General features: G+C 42.2%; 1 protein-coding gene across 1 annotated transcript in view; it reads right to left on the minus strand.

Moving 5' to 3' along the window:
* The window catches only part of LOC144782059 (alpha-actinin-4), a 280,125-nt gene extending 261,859 nt beyond the window's left edge, over positions 1-18,266 (minus strand). Inside the window, exon 1 of the mRNA XM_078661201.1 lies at positions 17,717-18,266. Within this exon, the coding sequence (XP_078517327.1) occupies positions 17,717-17,854 (138 nt within the window). The 5' untranslated portion in view covers positions 17,855-18,266. The remainder of the gene's footprint in view (positions 1-17,716) is intronic.
* Positions 18,267-18,861: the final 595 nt, after the last annotated feature.

An 18,861-nucleotide genomic window follows, 5' to 3' on the forward strand; every position in this document is an offset into this window, starting at 1 on the left:
TTTTTTCAGTACTTTACAAATTAACAGGCAGTTAGACGGCATGTGCTCGCCATCGCAAATCAGAACATAATACAGCTAATACAACAGTACGCACGTTTATTGCTGGCCCACCATAGGTTTGTTAACACAAAGAACTGGACAGGGATCAATATGATTAGATGGATAACAGAAAATAGAAATATTTAGAGTCAACTGATTGTTCTGCTAATTCTATACTTATAGATGTTTGAATCACACAGGACTAGACTGTTCCCTATTTACAGTCTACAGGAAACATGCTGTCCTATGTTCTTGTTACCAGTTACCTTATAGTTTAACAGGCTTGTTCAAACCTTGAACAATGTATACAGTTCCTGGGGGTAACACCCCTTTGTTGGTCTGATGTTTCCTATCACAATGTCACACAGCGATGGCCCCAGTTCCCTACCCCATGCCTTCCTGTCCCAATAGTCTCATCTCAGAGGTTCTTGCTCCACCAGCGGCATCTCAGAGTTCTTTTCCAACTAAAGGCCTTCTGTTTGGTCAGTCAAAAGTTCTTGCATTTAAGACTATGTCCAGTATCTCTGGAATCAATAGATGCAGCTACAGATAGACATGTGATCACCAACCCAGAGACATTTCAACAGAGTGAGTCACAGCTCTGCTGCCTATCCAAAGTGAAACGTACATTAGCTTCACAATGGAAAAAATAATATCTCTGCCAGGTCATAACCTCTGTCTTTTGAGGATTAAGTACCCTGAAACATTCCAAAATTCCTCAGGAATCTCTCCAGACAGGGCAAGATAGCAGGAGCATCACTATAGAAAATCATTACGTTGTCTGCAAACAAGGCGACTTTTCTCCCTACCCTCCCAACTAAAAGGCGTAAAAATATTGCTAGCTCTAATGCAGCAAGCCTGGGGTTCTATATATAAATTGTATAATAAAGGGGATAGCGAGCATCCCTATCTCGTCCCCTGTTCTAGCTTAATTGATTTAGAGAGATTACCATTAATAATAAGTCTAGCAGTGGGCGTTTTATAGATGTTTGTAATGGCTCTAACAAAATGATTGCCCAACCCGAACCGTCGAATCATATAGGTTAAAAAAAAGCCAGTTCACTCTGTCAAAAGCCTTCGCCGCATCAAAAGCAAAGATCGAGAGGTGCCGATTATGGGCAGTGGCTAGATCAATTGCCCCGATTAACTCATGCGTTAGTTCGTGAAGCTGACTACCCCCGATGAATCCCTTCTGGTCCAAATGGACCAAGGAATTCATTACCAAATTCAGCCTCCATGCTAAAATTTGTGCAAAGATTTTATAATCACAATTTAGCAGGGAGATAGGTCTATTTGACTCACAATTCTTCCGGTTTTCATTTGGTTTAAAAATCAAAGAAACCGCAGCTTCATCCCATGAGTTTGGGGATTAGGTTGTTTTCAGAAACAATCCTATGGAACAGAGTCACAAGTACCGGGGCAATCTCTTCAGCCAAAGTTCAATCGGGATGGCGTCTGTTCCTGCTGCACTACCCTTCTTGAAAGGTTTCAGCACGATCTTCATTTCTGTTAAATCAATATTTCGATTCAACAGACTAGTTTGACTTCCTAGGAGGCGAGGGAGCGGTATATCCTCAATATAGTTCTTAATTTGCGGCTCTAAGACCACTAGATTTTCAATATACAAGTCCTGAAAAAAAACCTCAAATGCCTGTTCTATTTTCAGATTATTTGAGGAGGTCTCTCCAGAGTCTAAAGTTATTTCTTTAATTAGATTCCTAGGTTGATTTGTCCGGGAATTTCAAGCGAGGAGTTTCCCGCATCCCTCACCACAATGATAATTAGCTAGCTTACTGGCCTCCCATTTTTTCCTTATTATACCATCGAGGTGGTCTTTTAATAACTGCTTCTTAGCATTTAACTCTCTACCTTCCTCCCCATCTAATTGGGCTTTCTGGCGGGATTCACACTCCGATCTCACTCTAAAAATATCTTCCTCCAGCTTCCGCACGATCTTTTTAGACTCCTTGGGTTTGTTTCTTGGCGGCCAAACTTATCATCACCCGTCTAATAAATGCTTTATAAGCATCCCAAATAATTTCCAATAAGGCAGAGTTTAATTTAATGTCGAAGAAAGTTTGTGTTTCTTAATTCAACTGTGCAATATTATGGAATCTAGGAGGAGTGTTCTATCAAGGGTCTACCTCCTTGTAGATTCACATTTGGTCGTTTGGAGAACTAACAGCAGAATGGTCTGAGAGGTGTTTCGGGTTGTGCCTGATTGAAGACGTACACTTCAGAAATTTTAAGTCAAATAGGTAGAAATCAATACGGGAACTATGCCCGTACTTTTTATTGGGTAATGTAAAATCCAATGGTGCACCCAAACCCTTGTATTTTTCTCTCCAAACATCTATCAAACCAAGGTCCCTCATCAATACTTTTATAAACTAACCCATTTCTGAAGAGACTACTTCCCCCCCCCCCCGCTAGACCTATCTAGAACTGGGTTCAAAAGAATGTTAAAATCTCCCCCCACCCCAGTATGATAGGATAGTTAGATTGAATCAAGTGACTGTAGATTATGTTTAAGGGGGTTTCATCGTCTATTTTGGGTCCATGGTAACCAACTATGGTATACCACTCCTTTTTAATTTTATCATCACAGATGACCCAACGCCCTTTAGAGTCTACCTTAACCTCCCCTAAAGTAGCTCTAGCTGCATGTTTGAAAATAACAGCTACTCCTTTGGTAGAACCAGATTGTATTGTGTGACAGGAGAAATTAATCCATCTGTGTTTATCAGATATGCATTTCCGTTCCTACCAAGTCAGATGAGTTTCTTGAAGGATGATAATTTCAGACTCAGCTTGGCGCAGATATTGGAAGACTCTCCTCTGTCTCCTTAAGCACCTTAAACTGTTAACATTCCACATTAGGAATTTACTTGCAGTTGAAGAAAGAATGCCAGTAGGATAAGTTGTTTACAGATCCACCCATTTTTATGCTCATCGTGGCCCCCTATTCCAACAAAAGGAGGTAGCTAAATGGTATTGGCTTCTGATCAAGAGTTAGTACCTATGGAGGAGTCCTGGAGAAGAGACCTGCCTTCGACCAACGTAACATACCTATGGCATGTATCGATGCACACTTTATGGAATGTGGTCAAAGCTACCTACCTTAAGGGGAACCATCTGTTCACACTCCACAGGGCATACTGGAGCCCGAAAAAGTTGGCTAAACTGGGAGGTGTTCATCGAAAGGTTTGTCCAAAGTGCAACTCTGATGATGCGGATGATTTGTATATGTTCTGGCAGTGTCCTTTTATCCAGGGCTTCTGGCAAGACATAGGTAAGACTGTCTCAGAGGTTCTGGGGCGAGAGATTAAGGTAAGCTTAAGTCTGGTTATATTTGGGGTCTTACCAGAGGAGTGTGTTAGTTATAATTTGTCTAATTCACAGGCTTCTCTTTTATTTGTGTTGGTCCTTCTTGCTAGGTGTGACATTTGCCTAAAATGGATTACACCACAATCACCAGTAGTATTAGATTGGGTTGCCTCAGTTTGGTGTATTCCTAATTTAGATCTGGCTAGTTCAGCAAGGAAAAGATGTAAAATATGGAGGAACTGAGTTGATTGGGAGAATATGGTTTGATATATCATTTTGCTATTTGACAACACATACATAAAAGTCCAATGATTATTAAACAAGTGAGCGCGGAGTTAGTGCATGTATGCTGTGGTGGTGAAAGGTATCCATCCGCTACACTTATCTCCATTAGAATCTTAGCAACTGGTTTCGTTGGATCCCCGGAGGGCCTAGTAACTTGAAGGTATCATCACATATATACGGGGATTCTTGAATAAACTTTTGGTTTGCTTAAAGATTTCTCACTTATTTATGTTTATGAGGACAAAAAAAAAAAAGAATATCTGTGGCAAGTGAAGTATGGCTGTGCTGTCTGCACCCTGGAAGGATTAAGTTAGCTAAGCAAGATATTGCTCTGCTCTTACTGGCAGTTTGGCACGCATCCTACTGCACCCATGCCTGGAAAGGTGGCAGCATATTCCAGTTACAATGCCATTGTATTTGGAGTACTACATGCCCTGGTGAAATGCGGGAACACAGCAGCTTCATGATATATTTACCTTCAGGCACAGGTAGACCTTCTGCATCCTTTAGCAAATCAATACATTTATTAGTTGAACTCGGGGTTGAAGAGAGAGAGAGAGCGCGCGCAGAAACGAGCGGTAGGTATGTGAGCACCAGTCACTAATTTCCCTGAAGCGTTCAGCTGTGTGTGCAGAAAGGAACTGTCAAATAAGTGTCGTCAGTGGCTAACCAGGAAAAAAGGAAGCACTATTGCCTGGACAACCAAAAGGGCCATATTGCACAGCATGCTTTTCTCCTAGCACAAGTCTGAAGGATTCAAGTGCATCTCCTCATTTCCTCAAACGAACATGATAACAGCACACTGCACTGCCAGGGCCGGACTGTTTCGCTATTTTGATTTGTAGGAATTAAATATTTAGGCCCTGCTCCACTTTCAGCACACTTCTGAAACCAAAAGCTTTGGTCCATCCCACTTGCATAAACACAGGTTCAAAAAGACCAAAGAGGACTGAGCCAGCGAATACTAGCACAAAATACATGTAAACAAAATCTCTGAATTTTTCAAATATCTCATCAAAACATCATAGCACTGTCTGGTGTTCACCCACCCCAACCACTGATCCAGTTAAAGAGTGCAAATGAGAGGGGTGAGATTATAGACTGAATAAGAGGAGACATGAAATTACACAACAAGATTCAATACAATGAAGAGAGAACCTCAATTACCTTTCAGCCACTTGCATGGAGTACTCTCGCTTTTGTATATTATACTAGCAAAAAGAAAAAGCTTGCAGGCCAGACCTAAAAAATGTGAAACATGTGTATGATGATGGGGCAGAGGTTTTACACTGCACCTAGAGGATACGTACATTTAATCTTAAAATACTCAGTTCTTGCTTTAGCAAATGTCACTAATAAGATTGCTGCTTAGGAAACTTTCCATAAACCTAGAAGGACAAAAAATGAAATGCAGAATATACAACATGGATAAACAGGCAACAATCGCCTAATGTGGACAACAAAAGAAGAAAAGAAAAAGGGGAATTTTTTTTCAAAACAAATAATCTGCTTGGGCAAAAGTTTCCTTGTGTGAATGGTGCACCTCCAAGGAAGCTCATCTGAGTGCATACACAGTTCTATCACATTCAGAAAAAAATGAATATATGTCCGTAGTACCACATTTTAAAGAGTACTGACGAAGCCAATAGCTCTTGCCTCTGAATGTGACTACCCAACCTGCTGTCTTTGCTAATGATTACTGATGATGCCATTTCACACTGGAAAAATAAAAGTTTACTTGCCAATAATTCAGCACAAATGAGCTGCTGCAGCTTGCGTGCACATGCATCAAGACAGAGCAGCCTCTTTTTTTTATAACTTTCTATTTACCGTTTCAAAATGACAGATCTCAATCTTGAAGCAATAAATTAAAAAAAAAGTGCATTAATGAAAATAAGGGGATTGGCCAAAAAAGGGAAAAATATATATTTTATTTATTTTAAAAAGGAATGTGACAGTGAGTGATGCAGCAGCAACAAAGGCACAAGTAGCAGAGAGCACTGGGGAGAAGACAACACCAGTGCATGAGTTGGAGTGGGAGAGCTTATGGAATAAATAGATGGGGGGGGTGTAACGAACGAGCTGGGTACGGAAGCAACAAAGTACTGGGGCAGGGATTTGAAAGGGGAAGCATCAAACAAGGGAGAGCAAGAAAACAAATGCACTACTATGGCGTGCTGAAATCAAGAGTAAAGATAGTTCCTTAAATGTGACCAGTGGACAGTCACAAGTTGTCCAATTAAAAGGATGGTAAAGAAGCCATGCTCTACGGAAAAGAGCAAACAAGAAGAGGAAAGAAAGCCATCAAATAAGAAGCAGAGAAATGAGAAGGACTAGAAAGCCTACCAATGTAAGCAATGGGCTGACCCAAAGCCCACTAAACATTATTGACATTGTCCACAGTAGGCCTTGAAAAACAGATAGCTGAAAGTGGTGTAGGCGCGACCTTGAAAGAACTTCAAGCATCAAGACGGGGAGCTTTCATCTGCTATTGGACGCTGGTGTGGTCTTACTCTTGGGGTCAATTCATTTCCATTCAGTCTCCCCAACACACAGATTCCCCACCACCAAAAATGAAATATACAATATCAGCCTCTCGTGATCCGAGATCGGCTTTAGTCCACTGTGCCAGACTACTGCCAGCGCACCATGGCAGCTGCCTCGGCGAGCATGCTTTGCCTTGGACGTACGAAATCCCAAGCATCTCAGGTTACATCACGGATGAACATTAATAAATTCATCACATCGGTTCTGCAAGAGCAGAGTGCTCGGCAGCCCAACCACGCATATGCTGCAAACTTGTCAGGAAGAGACACACGGTTTAACCCCCTATGCTACGTTCACAAAGTAGGAAGCACCCTTTGCTGTGCATCCACTAAAGATTTTAACTGCAGGCAACTGGCTTCCTGCTACAATGGCATTCCATCGCGAATCGCTACAGTTACTGTCTGTGAGCAAAGCTGACGTTCGTCTAGGAGTAGGAGACACCATGTAGTAACAGAAAAATCACATCCACTCAAAAAAAAAAACACAATGTAATACGTGTTCAGCTTCGTTTTAGACAACCTAATTGCAACATTTTGGGGGAAAACTGAAGCTTCAGTTTCCACTAACATGCACAAATTCCAACAAAGTCAATTGCGCTACAACGCCAGAAGCGAAGGCATGGTGGAATAACTCGACTTTTTTCTGTACAGCAATGATAAATGCAGTGCACCCAAAAAAAAGACTGCATGAACAAAGACAACGAGTGACCCATGTCTAAATATAGGCAGGCAATTTGAAATTTTAAACTAACTAGAGCACCCAGAAAGATCTCTGGAAAAATCATGATAAGCAAAGCCATTGCCATGGCTGGCAAGGCCTGTGTGTGCTACTGTAGGATAAGGGGTGAGGGGAGGAAGGCAACTCTAATCTGATGCACGTGACCGCACTAAATGCCATGTCACAGAAGCTGCCATGTAATTTGAACTTCTGGCGTCAGGTAATATTGCCCATCGTTTAATGTCGCAAACATGACAAAGGCTGGATGGAGCGTGTACTCTGCCAAACCACATGCCACGGCTACAGCCTCTCCCTGAACAAGCATGGCTTGTTATTTATCATGACTATTTACAGACATGAAATGGGAAACGACTAAAGGCCCTTTGTTATCACCCCGAATTAAAAGTTGCGATTTCCTTGAATAGCAAGTATACTTCAAGTTGTCTTGCATGGAACAATGCGGCCTGCCTCATTCGCATGTCAGAGCCCAGAATTTTTCAAACGATGTAGGTGAGACATTGCAATATTAAAAAAAAAAAAGCACACACACACACGGGCAGCAAAGACTTGGCGGTTTCCGGTTACATTCAGTGCTGACCTTAAAGGCCTTCAGTTAAGATTGAAAAGTGTCTTTCATACTGCAATGTACAACACTTCGAATACTTTTTTCTTGCACCACTTATTTATGCGGTTATGGGCTCCCTGTACAGATATAATAAACAGGGTGTGTAAAGTTGCAGTGTCTATGGAAGGCATTCCGTTTGCAACACTATTTACTGGCAAGTTGCATTCCTGTTGCTGTTTCAAGAAATGATTTCTCTTTTCAGTGGGTCGAGATGGTGTAGCGTAAATGTGGCAAAAAAGGGGGGGGGGTCGTGGTGATGTACGATTGTACAAAAGAACACTTTTGATACTAAATTCTTGTTAGTGATTTTCAAACTAGTCTGCCCTTTATAAGAGCACACTTGTTTCGAAACAAAGGAAAGTTTGGTGTAGTCTCAGCACAGTATGTGGAAGACGGACATTGGGACCAGATGATACACACCGCTCATTCAAATACTGCGAACAAACTTTAAACTGTAAACACTAATCCCTATCAAAAGCATCCTAATTCTATCTGACACACAGAAAAACGGCAAGTAAGAGAGCTGAGCTGAGCGAGTTAAGGGATTGTTCTGGGCATGGTGATGGTCTAATCCAGTCAGGGCGATTTAGTTTGCAATCTCGCAGATTTAAATAAAATGAGCGGTATTAAACTTCAACGCCTCTTCCTTTCAGCGTTACAAAGATGCAGAACTTTTGTAAGAAGCTATCGAAAAATTATAAGCAACCACCTCTCCATGAATGACCCATTCTTGTCCGTTTCCCCCTTTACTTTCAAAAATATCTTAGACCTTAAACAACAACTCCTACAAACCTACTATTTCAAGGTATTCACCAACACATTGCTTCAAACACAGATCGAACAGCATTTCCCAGTTTGCTTGACTAGTGGGATCAGTATCATTACTACCTGTACAAATACTTGTCAAAACTCTATGAAGATTTCAGCTACCACCTCAATTCGATAATCACTGCTAAATCAAATAACTCATTCATTTCTTTGTTAGCCAACATTTTGGCTAAATAAATGCTTTTTGAGAACGATATAGACCACATTTAACAAAAAATAAAGTGCTGCAATGTTATGATTTAAATATCTTTTAACACCTTCAGCGCGGCGCAGATTCCTGCGCTGTGCTGAACGTTCTAATGAGCCTATGGGCTCATGACGGAACGGTTCCGTCATAAGCACAGCTCAACCGACGCTCATGACGGAACCGTTCCGTCATGAGCATCGAAGGGGTTAACATTTAATTTACTAATTTACAGTTCCAATATCGCAGACCCAATTTTGGAGGCAGATTTTTAAATATATGCAAAAGCCCATCAGAGACAAAGGAACAGCTCTGTAGCAAATTGCAGGAGCCGGGTGTGGCTAGACCTACAGCCAGCAACAGGAGCTGATCAAACAAGGTAAATGGGAGCACTTGCGTTGGGGCTCCCATTGACATAGGTTTGATCAGATTCTGTCGCCGGCACTATGCCCAACCACACAAGTGGTGCAGTGTTTTTAATCGGCATAAGTGGGCCAATACTGTGTGTTAGGAGTTTTGTGGATTCCTGGTGTTTCCATCACAGAATTGTAAGAAAAATACATGATTTCAGAAAAGGTTAGAGGTTTGTTGGGAATTGTGGGTAAGAAAACCTTGTGGGATTCACGCAAAGCACACAACCCTTGAATCCCCCATTTGTAGATTTTTCAAAAATGCCTAAGATTGGTGGGTAACCATAGGTAGTGGCCGATCACGGCCCCAAATCCTATTGCTGATCTCTCCAAGTAGCACTTTAGGGCCTTTTGTGTCAAGGTCTCTTGGCCAACACTCACAAGTGAGGTATTATTTATATCGGGAGTCTTGGGGTAATGCTCTGTGGTAGGAAATTTGCAGCTCTCTGCAGATTCCGGAGGTTTTCCTCACACAAATGCGAAGAAAATGTGGTTGTGTCAACGTTTGACATTGTGGGTAAGAAAATGGTATGGGAGGCATGTGGAGCACCCACTTAGGCCTACCCCAGATTCCTAGTTTTCAGAACTGACCGGGTCTGGTAGGTTTTTCCTTGTGTCTGGCTATCATTGCAAGTGGGACGATATTGGGAGTTAGTAAATCTCCTGGCCCATATGTAAAAACAACATAGAGAATCAAATGTCCTCTAGATTGCCATTGGCTTGGGATGCTTAAGGGCCAGATAATGAGTTTGGCAGAGTGGGAGCCGGGCGGCACACCACAGCCCCGCTCCCACACCACCAAACTCCACCGATGACCACCCGCGGATTACAAGTTGTAATCCAGGCGGGTGGTCCTGTGGCAGCTGGCCCAGGGCGCTGCCTTCCAAGGCTCTTAGGAGAGGCTTAGAAAGGCAGCGCGTTCCAGCACAGCATGGACTGTAATGTCAATGCTGTGGTGAAACAAGGGGTGATGCCCACCATGTGCCCTCTCGTATGCATCCACAGGCCCTAAGGCAACAGGGGGCTCTGTAGGGCCATCTGTTTCCTGACCGCCAAGAAAACTGCGGCGGTGAGGAAACTCCAATTATGCTTGGCGGTGCTACCGCCAAGCATATTGGAGCCTCTGACCGCCGTGCCACCACCAGGGATCGCGGATACCCAGCAGGTGCGGCGGTGCTATTGCTGTCCGACCGCCGTACTCTTAATACGGCGGTCAGACCACTATGGACCGCCAAACTTGTAATTAGGCCAATAGTCCACAGGGGAGCAGAAAGTCTGTTGAGGTTTATGGGGCGAGGGTGCCATCGGTCAGGGAAACCAAGAAGCCATCAGAAATTACCACTTTGTTAGCCTCGGAAAACCACAACAATATGACTCCGAACAACTTCCATGAACGCACGTCCAAACACTAATCCTTCTCAACTCTGGCATCAAATTAAGAATAGCCAGTTAGCATGTCGTAAACAGATAACTTACTCACTCAGTCATCAGGCTACAGACTAAAACTCACAACCCACCTCAGTAAAAACACGATGGCTGCAACAAATGGAAGAATTTGCTGAATGTGCAAATGCTTCACACAACATTGTTGGCTGCCAAACAAACAAACAAGGGCAGGAGATTAGACATAGCAAAAATCACAATATTACACCTCTTCCTGGCACAAAAAACCCCACGCGACATAACAAGGAATCAGAGAATAACACCCTTTCGAGTGGGTCACGATTATTCTACCTTACTATACAACTCAACAACCTTTCTTAAGGAAAATATAGTAGGGTCCTACCACTATACTAAATTACAACCATCAAGCCAAATCACCAAAGCAACAAAAAAACTAACTGATACCCATGTGCTAACTAACCAATTCCAACCTGCATTACACTTACAAATTGATCTCCTGCTTTCGGTTGACTTTGCAACAGTATTTTATATTAATGCTGCAAGCCGTACGAACACTGACAACCCTTAGGAAAGCCTTTGGAAACTATCACCTTTTAACACTGAAGAGTCCTTCTACTTGCCTCCCAGTTGCCATACTTCAGTCCAACTATCAAACATTTTACTAGTCCATTCTTTCCTTCATTAGGTCTCCGTCTCTCCCTATTACTGAAACTGTGCTCATTATAAAGCTCTCTATGTGCAATGCAAAACTTCACTCACGGTTTTGACTTCACTGTCACAGAAGCAACTCTTGTTAAAGCCTCACAAAGCATTATTAAAACTACAAACCCAGGTTGTAAACTGGCTTCTCTTCCATATCATAGGGTCCCACAGAATAAAGGCAAATGTTTTACTCAATTCTACACTTCTAATGCCCAGAAGTTTCAAGTGATTACAGCTTGCAAGGCGAAAAGTTTAATATAGTGCATTCACTGAGTACATGTAAACATACAGCAGTAACGTGGAGTGACAGTGAACATGTGAGGAGATCCCCTTTGGAAATTAGCCCCCGCCTCTTGACTAGCGTCAGCCCCTTCCATGTGGGTCTCAAAGATAAAGGCTGAGAAAACATAACAGCAGAAGCAGCACTTGACTAGAGGATGCACAACTTCTATTTAGCAAGGATTGCCCATCACCTCAGTAGACGGTTTTGCACCCTCTTCAATGAAAGGTTTAAATAAATAAATAGGCAACAGTGAGGTTGGCCCAACCATGTACCTCGAGAACAAACTGTCTTTGGTATGAAGCTCGAGGGATCGTGCCTACTGTTCAGATACATCACTATTGGACTCCTGCAAGGAGTCAACCTTGGTGTTCAGAAGATGGAATATTTAATATACAAACTCAGTAGCAGTCGGACTCGACTAACAAGCTGCCTCATCAGCTGCCAATTCAGCTTTACACATGCAATGTGCACTTGTACCAGTACAATCTGCCATCTTATACAACAAAGCAACTTGAGCTTTTGAATCGAGATTAATTTGGAAATTTTAGCTCTGTAGTTTCAATGCTATAAAACTAAGTTATTACATCCTGATAAACAAGCCACTCGGGTGGCTCCTTTAGTTCTAAGCGCCAAGACCCCTCTGCAGAAGTAAAGAAGGGTAAAGATCATGAGGAGAAGGCCAGGGGTCCAGTGGCAACAGATGCAAATACTGTGAAAATAAAGGAACTCCTTGAAAACAGGAGTGGTACGAAAATAGCAAACCCAAATGACTAGACGAAAACGTAGCCTTTAAATGTCAGTGAACAAAGGGCACTTTACTAAGTCAATTGGCATACAAGTCCCAAGAAAATACGAGCTTTTTAGAATGGCAGGCTGCTGAGGTGCTACGGGATGAAAACATCTAGCAGGTCCAAGAAGACAGACCTCTTAGTTCACGTCTCAGTTGCTGCTCTCTTGGAATGTGAAGCCTATGTGGAATGTAAACGCTACCTTTGCTTGTTAGCTGCAGGAATAGTTAAGATTCTCAAAGGCTTCTTTTAGCTAATGTTTAACTTTGGCAATGTACGAAAACATAAAAAAATACCACGAGCCAGTTCTAATAGGCGGCTATTTAGCACTTTGTTATTTTAGGCCTTTCCAGTAAGTAGCTAAAACAGTAATGTCCGGATACGATAAACTTCAAACTAGAAGTTCAACCAAAATATGTTCACAAACTAAGGAGATTACACACAAAATCCGCCCTGCTGCATAACCTCTCTAGAATTTCCGTCAAGGTATCAGGGCATGCACAAGAATGCCAAAGGTGTCTGGTGCTTTTTTGCCAAAGGTTCTCTAGTGGTAGTTTTATAAAGTTTTAAAGTCCTAATCTTTTTTACTACACGATACATTTTAATTTTATACAACCAAATCTCGAGTGGTCACTGATAAGCTACGGGAATAACCAATTTTCTCTAGGACACAAGTACAGGAACGCATGCGGACCTGTTCTTCTGCGCAACGAAAATGCTTATGTTTTACAGGAATTCAACCAAATCACACAGTACACCCACCAGCTTTACTTAAATTCACCATGACTAAACAGGTTTCAATGAGGTGCTCAATAATAAAGGTCAAAGACCTTTGAAACTCTATGGTATTTTATTTGCAAAGTCAGAGTGCAACAAACTAAAAACTCATGATAAAGCGCACGTCTACAGCCTAGAATAAACACAGAAGGTCGTTCAAATAAATAGTTGCAGGCTTAGTAGAAAATTGGACCAAGCCTCTCTAGATACCAGCAGTACCAAGTCCAAAAGGCTAATTAAAGAAACCACAATGACAAAGTATACTGATACACGAACGGAAGAAAGCGTGTTGCACAGATTATTAAAGGTTTCAAAAAGCTCATTGTAAAGGGGAAAATACGACAAGGTAGCTGATGCACAGGAAAGCAGTATCAAAGGCAGGGCCGCAGGTCTCAGTTTTTCCAACAAAATCCCATCCTCTACCTCTGCCACAAAGGAATTGACAAAGGCAACGTCCAAGCAGGGAACAGTACATGCCGGAGTGATAACCTGGACGAGGGTCCGGCCCGAGCCATGATGCCCAGGCAGAGCAGCAACATCCTACCATCCAGTGGGATAAGAGGTCAGGAGAAAACTAGAGAGTCCACCATATCTACTGAAGCAGATAAATTTAAAGGTGCTAAAGTTGAGGAGTTGCAATTACCAGTCACATCCAAATGGGGCTAACAGGTTGTGTACCAGGGGGAATATATGAGGGGGCATGGCCTCCCAAATACTTGTCACCAGGGAAAGCAGCACCTTGCTTTCACTCTAGCCTGGAAAGCAAATATCCACACTGGGTGTACAAACAACGTTAGGAGTTGGGATCGTGGTAATCAGAAGATCAAGACATTAATCAAATGATCAGTCTGGTGGTAATGCACCCCTCTCTCCAACAGGTCCTGAGCACGGACTAGAAGGAAGCAATCAAAGAAGTACATAGGATGCCAGGAAGCAGTGCCAAGTGTGAACAGAACTGGATTTCACTCAAAACAGCCACAGCACTCGCAGTTCATGCTCGACAGGAGGCCGCCGAGCACAGACAATCTGGGCGAGTTAAGCCTATAAACTGCTGAGGATTATCTCAAGTGAATGATTGATGAAAAAAGACTCATATGATCGTTTGGTCAGATGCTGACGGACCAAACTTGCTTCTTTTTGTGTATCCTTGCTATACTGAAGTTTGCAGTAAAGTCATTTTTCTGAACACGAGATGAGCAGAGATTCAAGCTGTTTGATTAAACTGTGAACTTGAATTCCAAATGAATGTAATCCAAGGTTAGTATTTTGGGGAGTTATATCAACTTTCAAGATTAACAGAGGCCACATTCATCTGTTTATACCTGGAGAGGTTTATACTGAAATCAGACAGTTGAATGTTCGCACCTATTGGTGTATTATCATCAGGAGGGAACTGGGGTAGAGCGTTTGAGGGCAAAGTGAGAAAAAGACAGCTTCAAAAACAAGCTGATGCAAAGGCATGTCTTAGCTGGGGTGAGGAGGCTTTGCGAGTGTTGTTTTACAATCTTCTCACTGCCAACACTAAAGCATAAATCTAAGGGGGGGAAAAAGTGTGATGTTGTAAGGCTGAGGTTCCCACATCACCATTTGTGCCACCTTCATCCCAAAAAACATCTAACCAATGTATGAAAAGAACATAATACTTTCCAGTAGGTTGTTTATCCCTAACACAAGTAACAGCTACACAAGAATTCAATGAGAGAAGTCTCTCAATTTGGACTGGGTTCTTTTACAAAACAAACGGGCTTTAAGGCATACTTGGAACTGCTATGCCAAATGAAAAATGCTTGCTGCAAAGACCAGCTTTGTAAATGTTTGATTCCCGAACAAGAGAGTCCAGGCATTCTTTGAATGTTTGGTACCTGTATTGACACCAAACAATTTTCACAGGAGATGTCACCATCGAGGACAAGCACAAGCACAATAATCCATTTGATGCAGATTGATTAAGAGTTAGGTTCCTGGAAGAGCCTGAATGCATCAAAAGATTCCAAGTAGGGTGTGTGGAACTCACATAATTTGCTGCAAGTGCTGCATAATTAAGTGAAATTAAGCATATAATGGGTAATTACATGAAATGCATCTCAAATGGTCTGTTCAGGTAAAAATCCAACTCGTAATTTCGAGTTAGTTTCCGATCGATCACATACAAAACATTGTCACTCGCGTTCTGGGTTGTAGTTCTGCACTTAAAAAATACCCAAACGGTCTGGTAACAAAAAAACAAAAACATAAAATTCACCTGGAATGCAGCTCGCTTTTAAAAATTACCCGAACAGTACATCTTGGATTTAAATTTCTCCCAGAAATAACGCAATGTGGTGTAATGGCATAAGCGCAGTAGGTTTTATTACACTTTATTGCAAGAAATTATCAAAATACACTTATAAGGCAAGCAAAATTAACATTTTGCCCACGCCCAATTCTAAGCAATTGACTGTGCCACTAAACAAGACAGCAGGAGTTTGTCCAAATCGTTAAGATGGAAAAAGAGATACAGACTAGTGAACAATAGAGTTGTAAATCTGAAGGGGTTACTCTTGGAAAACAGCTAAAGCATCTGAAAATATTTGCCAGTCTCAAATTCTGTCCATATAAGTGAATGAGAAAAAGGTTGGAATGTGTTCTACCTCCAATAATTAACATAAGGATTTCAAACCAGTTTCTGTATCTTTGTAGATATAGTCCCTATATTGCGACTCAGTCTGGAGAGAAGGTGAGGGGGAGTGTCAATAACTCAGTTCTGGCATTTATAACGATGGAATGGCAAAGCAAAGTTTGATTATGATCGTCCATGGCAAAAAGCAAGTTTAGAACACTGCAGATTCAATCAATGGTTTACTAAGTTTTTTTTTTGGGTGTGTGTATACCGTTTTATTGCAGACACAACAGTAATTGTATGGAGATTAAAACAGTGTTAAGCACACTGCTAACAACTGAAGTGTGTTAATAAATAGCATGCATGAGAATATTGTTATTATATGGATAAAGTAAGATATAGATGAGCATCCTACTACAAATTTTACTCAAAATCAGATCATGATTGACATTTGCGGCAACATGTGTGAACAGATGTTACATCAAGCTTTTAATTCCCAAGAAGTGATTAACTTTTGTTTATTTCACAACTTTGACCTCGAAATACTAACAAACTTTGACAGACCCATACATAATAAAGAAACATAATAATGACAGACAGAAACCATGAATCATCCTAACTAGATTCAAAATTATTTCCATCCACATTTTAACTGGAGGACACAACGGCACCGCAGCAAAGCTCCTTGTAGTATTGTGCCTTTCACTTGTCTCTTACATTATTGTATATACCTATTCCTTTAAGAGCTCTGGTTATTGTTTAAGGAGCTCCATAGCAATAGAATGTGGATGAGTGATGAAGAATTCAGTTGAACCTGACTCGATTCAGCTGATGGATGGGACATTTCCTTTCTCTGAATAGATTTATCTTTTATTCATCATCTTGGAGATTCATCTTGATTTTACATTCCTCAAAAGTAATACTTCACTGGATAAATTCAATATTAAAGACACAAAAGTTATGCTGATGTAGCCTCAATCCAGTCTGTATTATTGGGAAGCCAGTGACCAAAAGATGTCAGATTAGAAATAATCTCCACAAACATTGCACAATACCTGCATGTGAAAATCTGGAGATACTATCATACTACAGAACAAGGAGTGAAAAATAGAAATGGCATTTTGCCCATTCACATGTCTAATCACAAGAACGACTTAAGGAGATCATGGATCTAAGGACAATGTGGAAGGTTACTATGAACATTAATATTACCTAAGTATTTATTCCAAGCCGTTTCATTGTCATTTCCTCCTGACCTAAAAAGTGACCCTTATAAAATAGCAGCATTCATAATAGTCACATTAAATGCCGATGCACATTCAAAACAAGATTAAACCATATGTAAAAAAGCTGTTTACTGGAGATAATAATACATTTGAAAACATCGGTTGTTGGGATGAACAGGGAACTTTAATGTTCATTTCTCCACATCACAAGTTCTACAGGTTGTAGAACGGCCCAAAAAAGCACGAGTGTACAACTGAAAAAACACAAATATTAGCCAACAAAAAAAAAAGTTGTGACAGCAATAAATGCATCTTTCGCATTTTAAGTGAGGGAAGGGTGCGTCTCGAAACGCTCCTATGCCGCCCTGCCCAGCTTTCGCCACACCCCATTTTCTGCCAAACCTTTCCTATCCCTGTACTCGCTCGCCAACCATCCCTTATTCTCCACCAACTCCCACCCAAATTTCCATCACCACATCATGCAGCCAAGCACCCTAACTTCCTCTCCATGTAACTAAAGGACTTCTCAACCACTCATCATCCGGTGTCGCTGCCACTTCCTACACCGCCCCCCTTTCCTGGTGACATGTCTGCCCCTTCTAGCGTCACATCATCCTCATTCGTAGCATGTCAAAGTTTAGTGGCGTTTACTTGAAACTTAAGCTGTAACGCGAGGAAATCGTGCAGATTGGAGGCTCGCTGATCATAGCAGACAATGATTACTTTTAAGTAAGAGAGGCCATACTTAACAGGGTCGAGGGCCATTCACCCCCACCTCACCTCTATTATGAGCCCAACCCATCTTCACGTCACAGTGATTCCCCTCAGGTCTCCCTTCCTCTAATCTCTGTCTCAGGTACTTATAGCCTCCCACCCCCAACCAGCCCGGCTTGGCCAAGGTTCCTACTGTGCACAAGGAAATCGCCTCAAAATACACATTTAACCCCCCTCGCCCAGTAGGTCCCACCCTCTCACCTTGCGCTGCTGCCGCTCCCATGCGGGGTCCAGCAGCATGTCCCGATCCCACTCGTCGTCCTGCGCCATGTAGGGGCCGCCGCCGTTGTTGCTGGGCCCGGGCTGGTAGGGCTGGTTGGCCGTGTGATAATCCACCATGGCGGCGCGCTGCGCTGGCTGGTCAGCCGGAAGCGGTGCTGGGGCTCGTGCGGGCGCCTCCCTCGGGCTTCACTGCAGGGGACGGGGCTCGCGCGCTCTGAGGGCTCCAAAGGGGCCTCGCGAAGGCTGCTCCGCGTCTCGAGCTGACTTCTTCGGTGTCTCGCTCTGCCTGCCTCACACTTCTTGCTTTTGCGCCTGCGCACACTAGTCGCGCGCCCTCTTTCCCCTTCCTGCAGTCAGACGGAACACTGCAAAACTTCTCCGTAGCAAAAGACTATTGGGACAAGAAGTTCATGAATAATGCACTAGGAACCGCCCACGGGACTCATAAATATGCACATTAGTACAACCGGCCGAGCAGGTACAGCCACAAGGACGATGGGGAGGTGCTCAACTGGTCGTCAATACACACGCCCCTAGATACTGTCAGCGGAAGCCGTGTCAGTTCGGGAGAGAGTCGTGGATAAGCTGCCATTTTAGATTGGGCAAACTGCTCCCCAGGCGCCATCTAACGATTACTATTTATAACTTGGTAGGCAGATTCCAGCTACAGTCACTTATTGCTGCCACTCTGTTGCTCGTTCTCAGCGTTTTCCTTCTCGCTGGCTTTAAACGTAGGATCTGAAAAATTACATATTGGTTTTGTGTGTATACTTGAATTCAATGTGTAATTTTGTAAAAAGATTTCTGGTCTCTAACCTACTTACAGGTTGCAACAGATTGTGAAAGAGTTCGAAATAAGAAAACAATACTAGACTGTGAATGACAGCATCAATCAGTCAGTGTCTCACGAGGAATGTGTGAGTCCCCTATAATTAGTATACATTGTGAAATCACAGGACTAGCCATCAATTGACTATAAGTGAAGTGACGTTGTAAGAAAAACTTTCAAGGTGGGAATATTAATAAAACTATAAAAGCATAAATATTAAAATTAATGAAATAACAAAACATATTTTTAATTTCTATCAAGTGGAAATAGATTATATTAGTTACATTGGATAGAA

The sequence above is a fragment of the Lissotriton helveticus genome, chromosome 9 (genome assembly GCF_964261635.1).
Source record: "Lissotriton helveticus chromosome 9, aLisHel1.1, whole genome shotgun sequence".
Classification (NCBI taxonomy): Eukaryota; Metazoa; Chordata; class Amphibia; order Caudata; family Salamandridae; genus Lissotriton; species Lissotriton helveticus.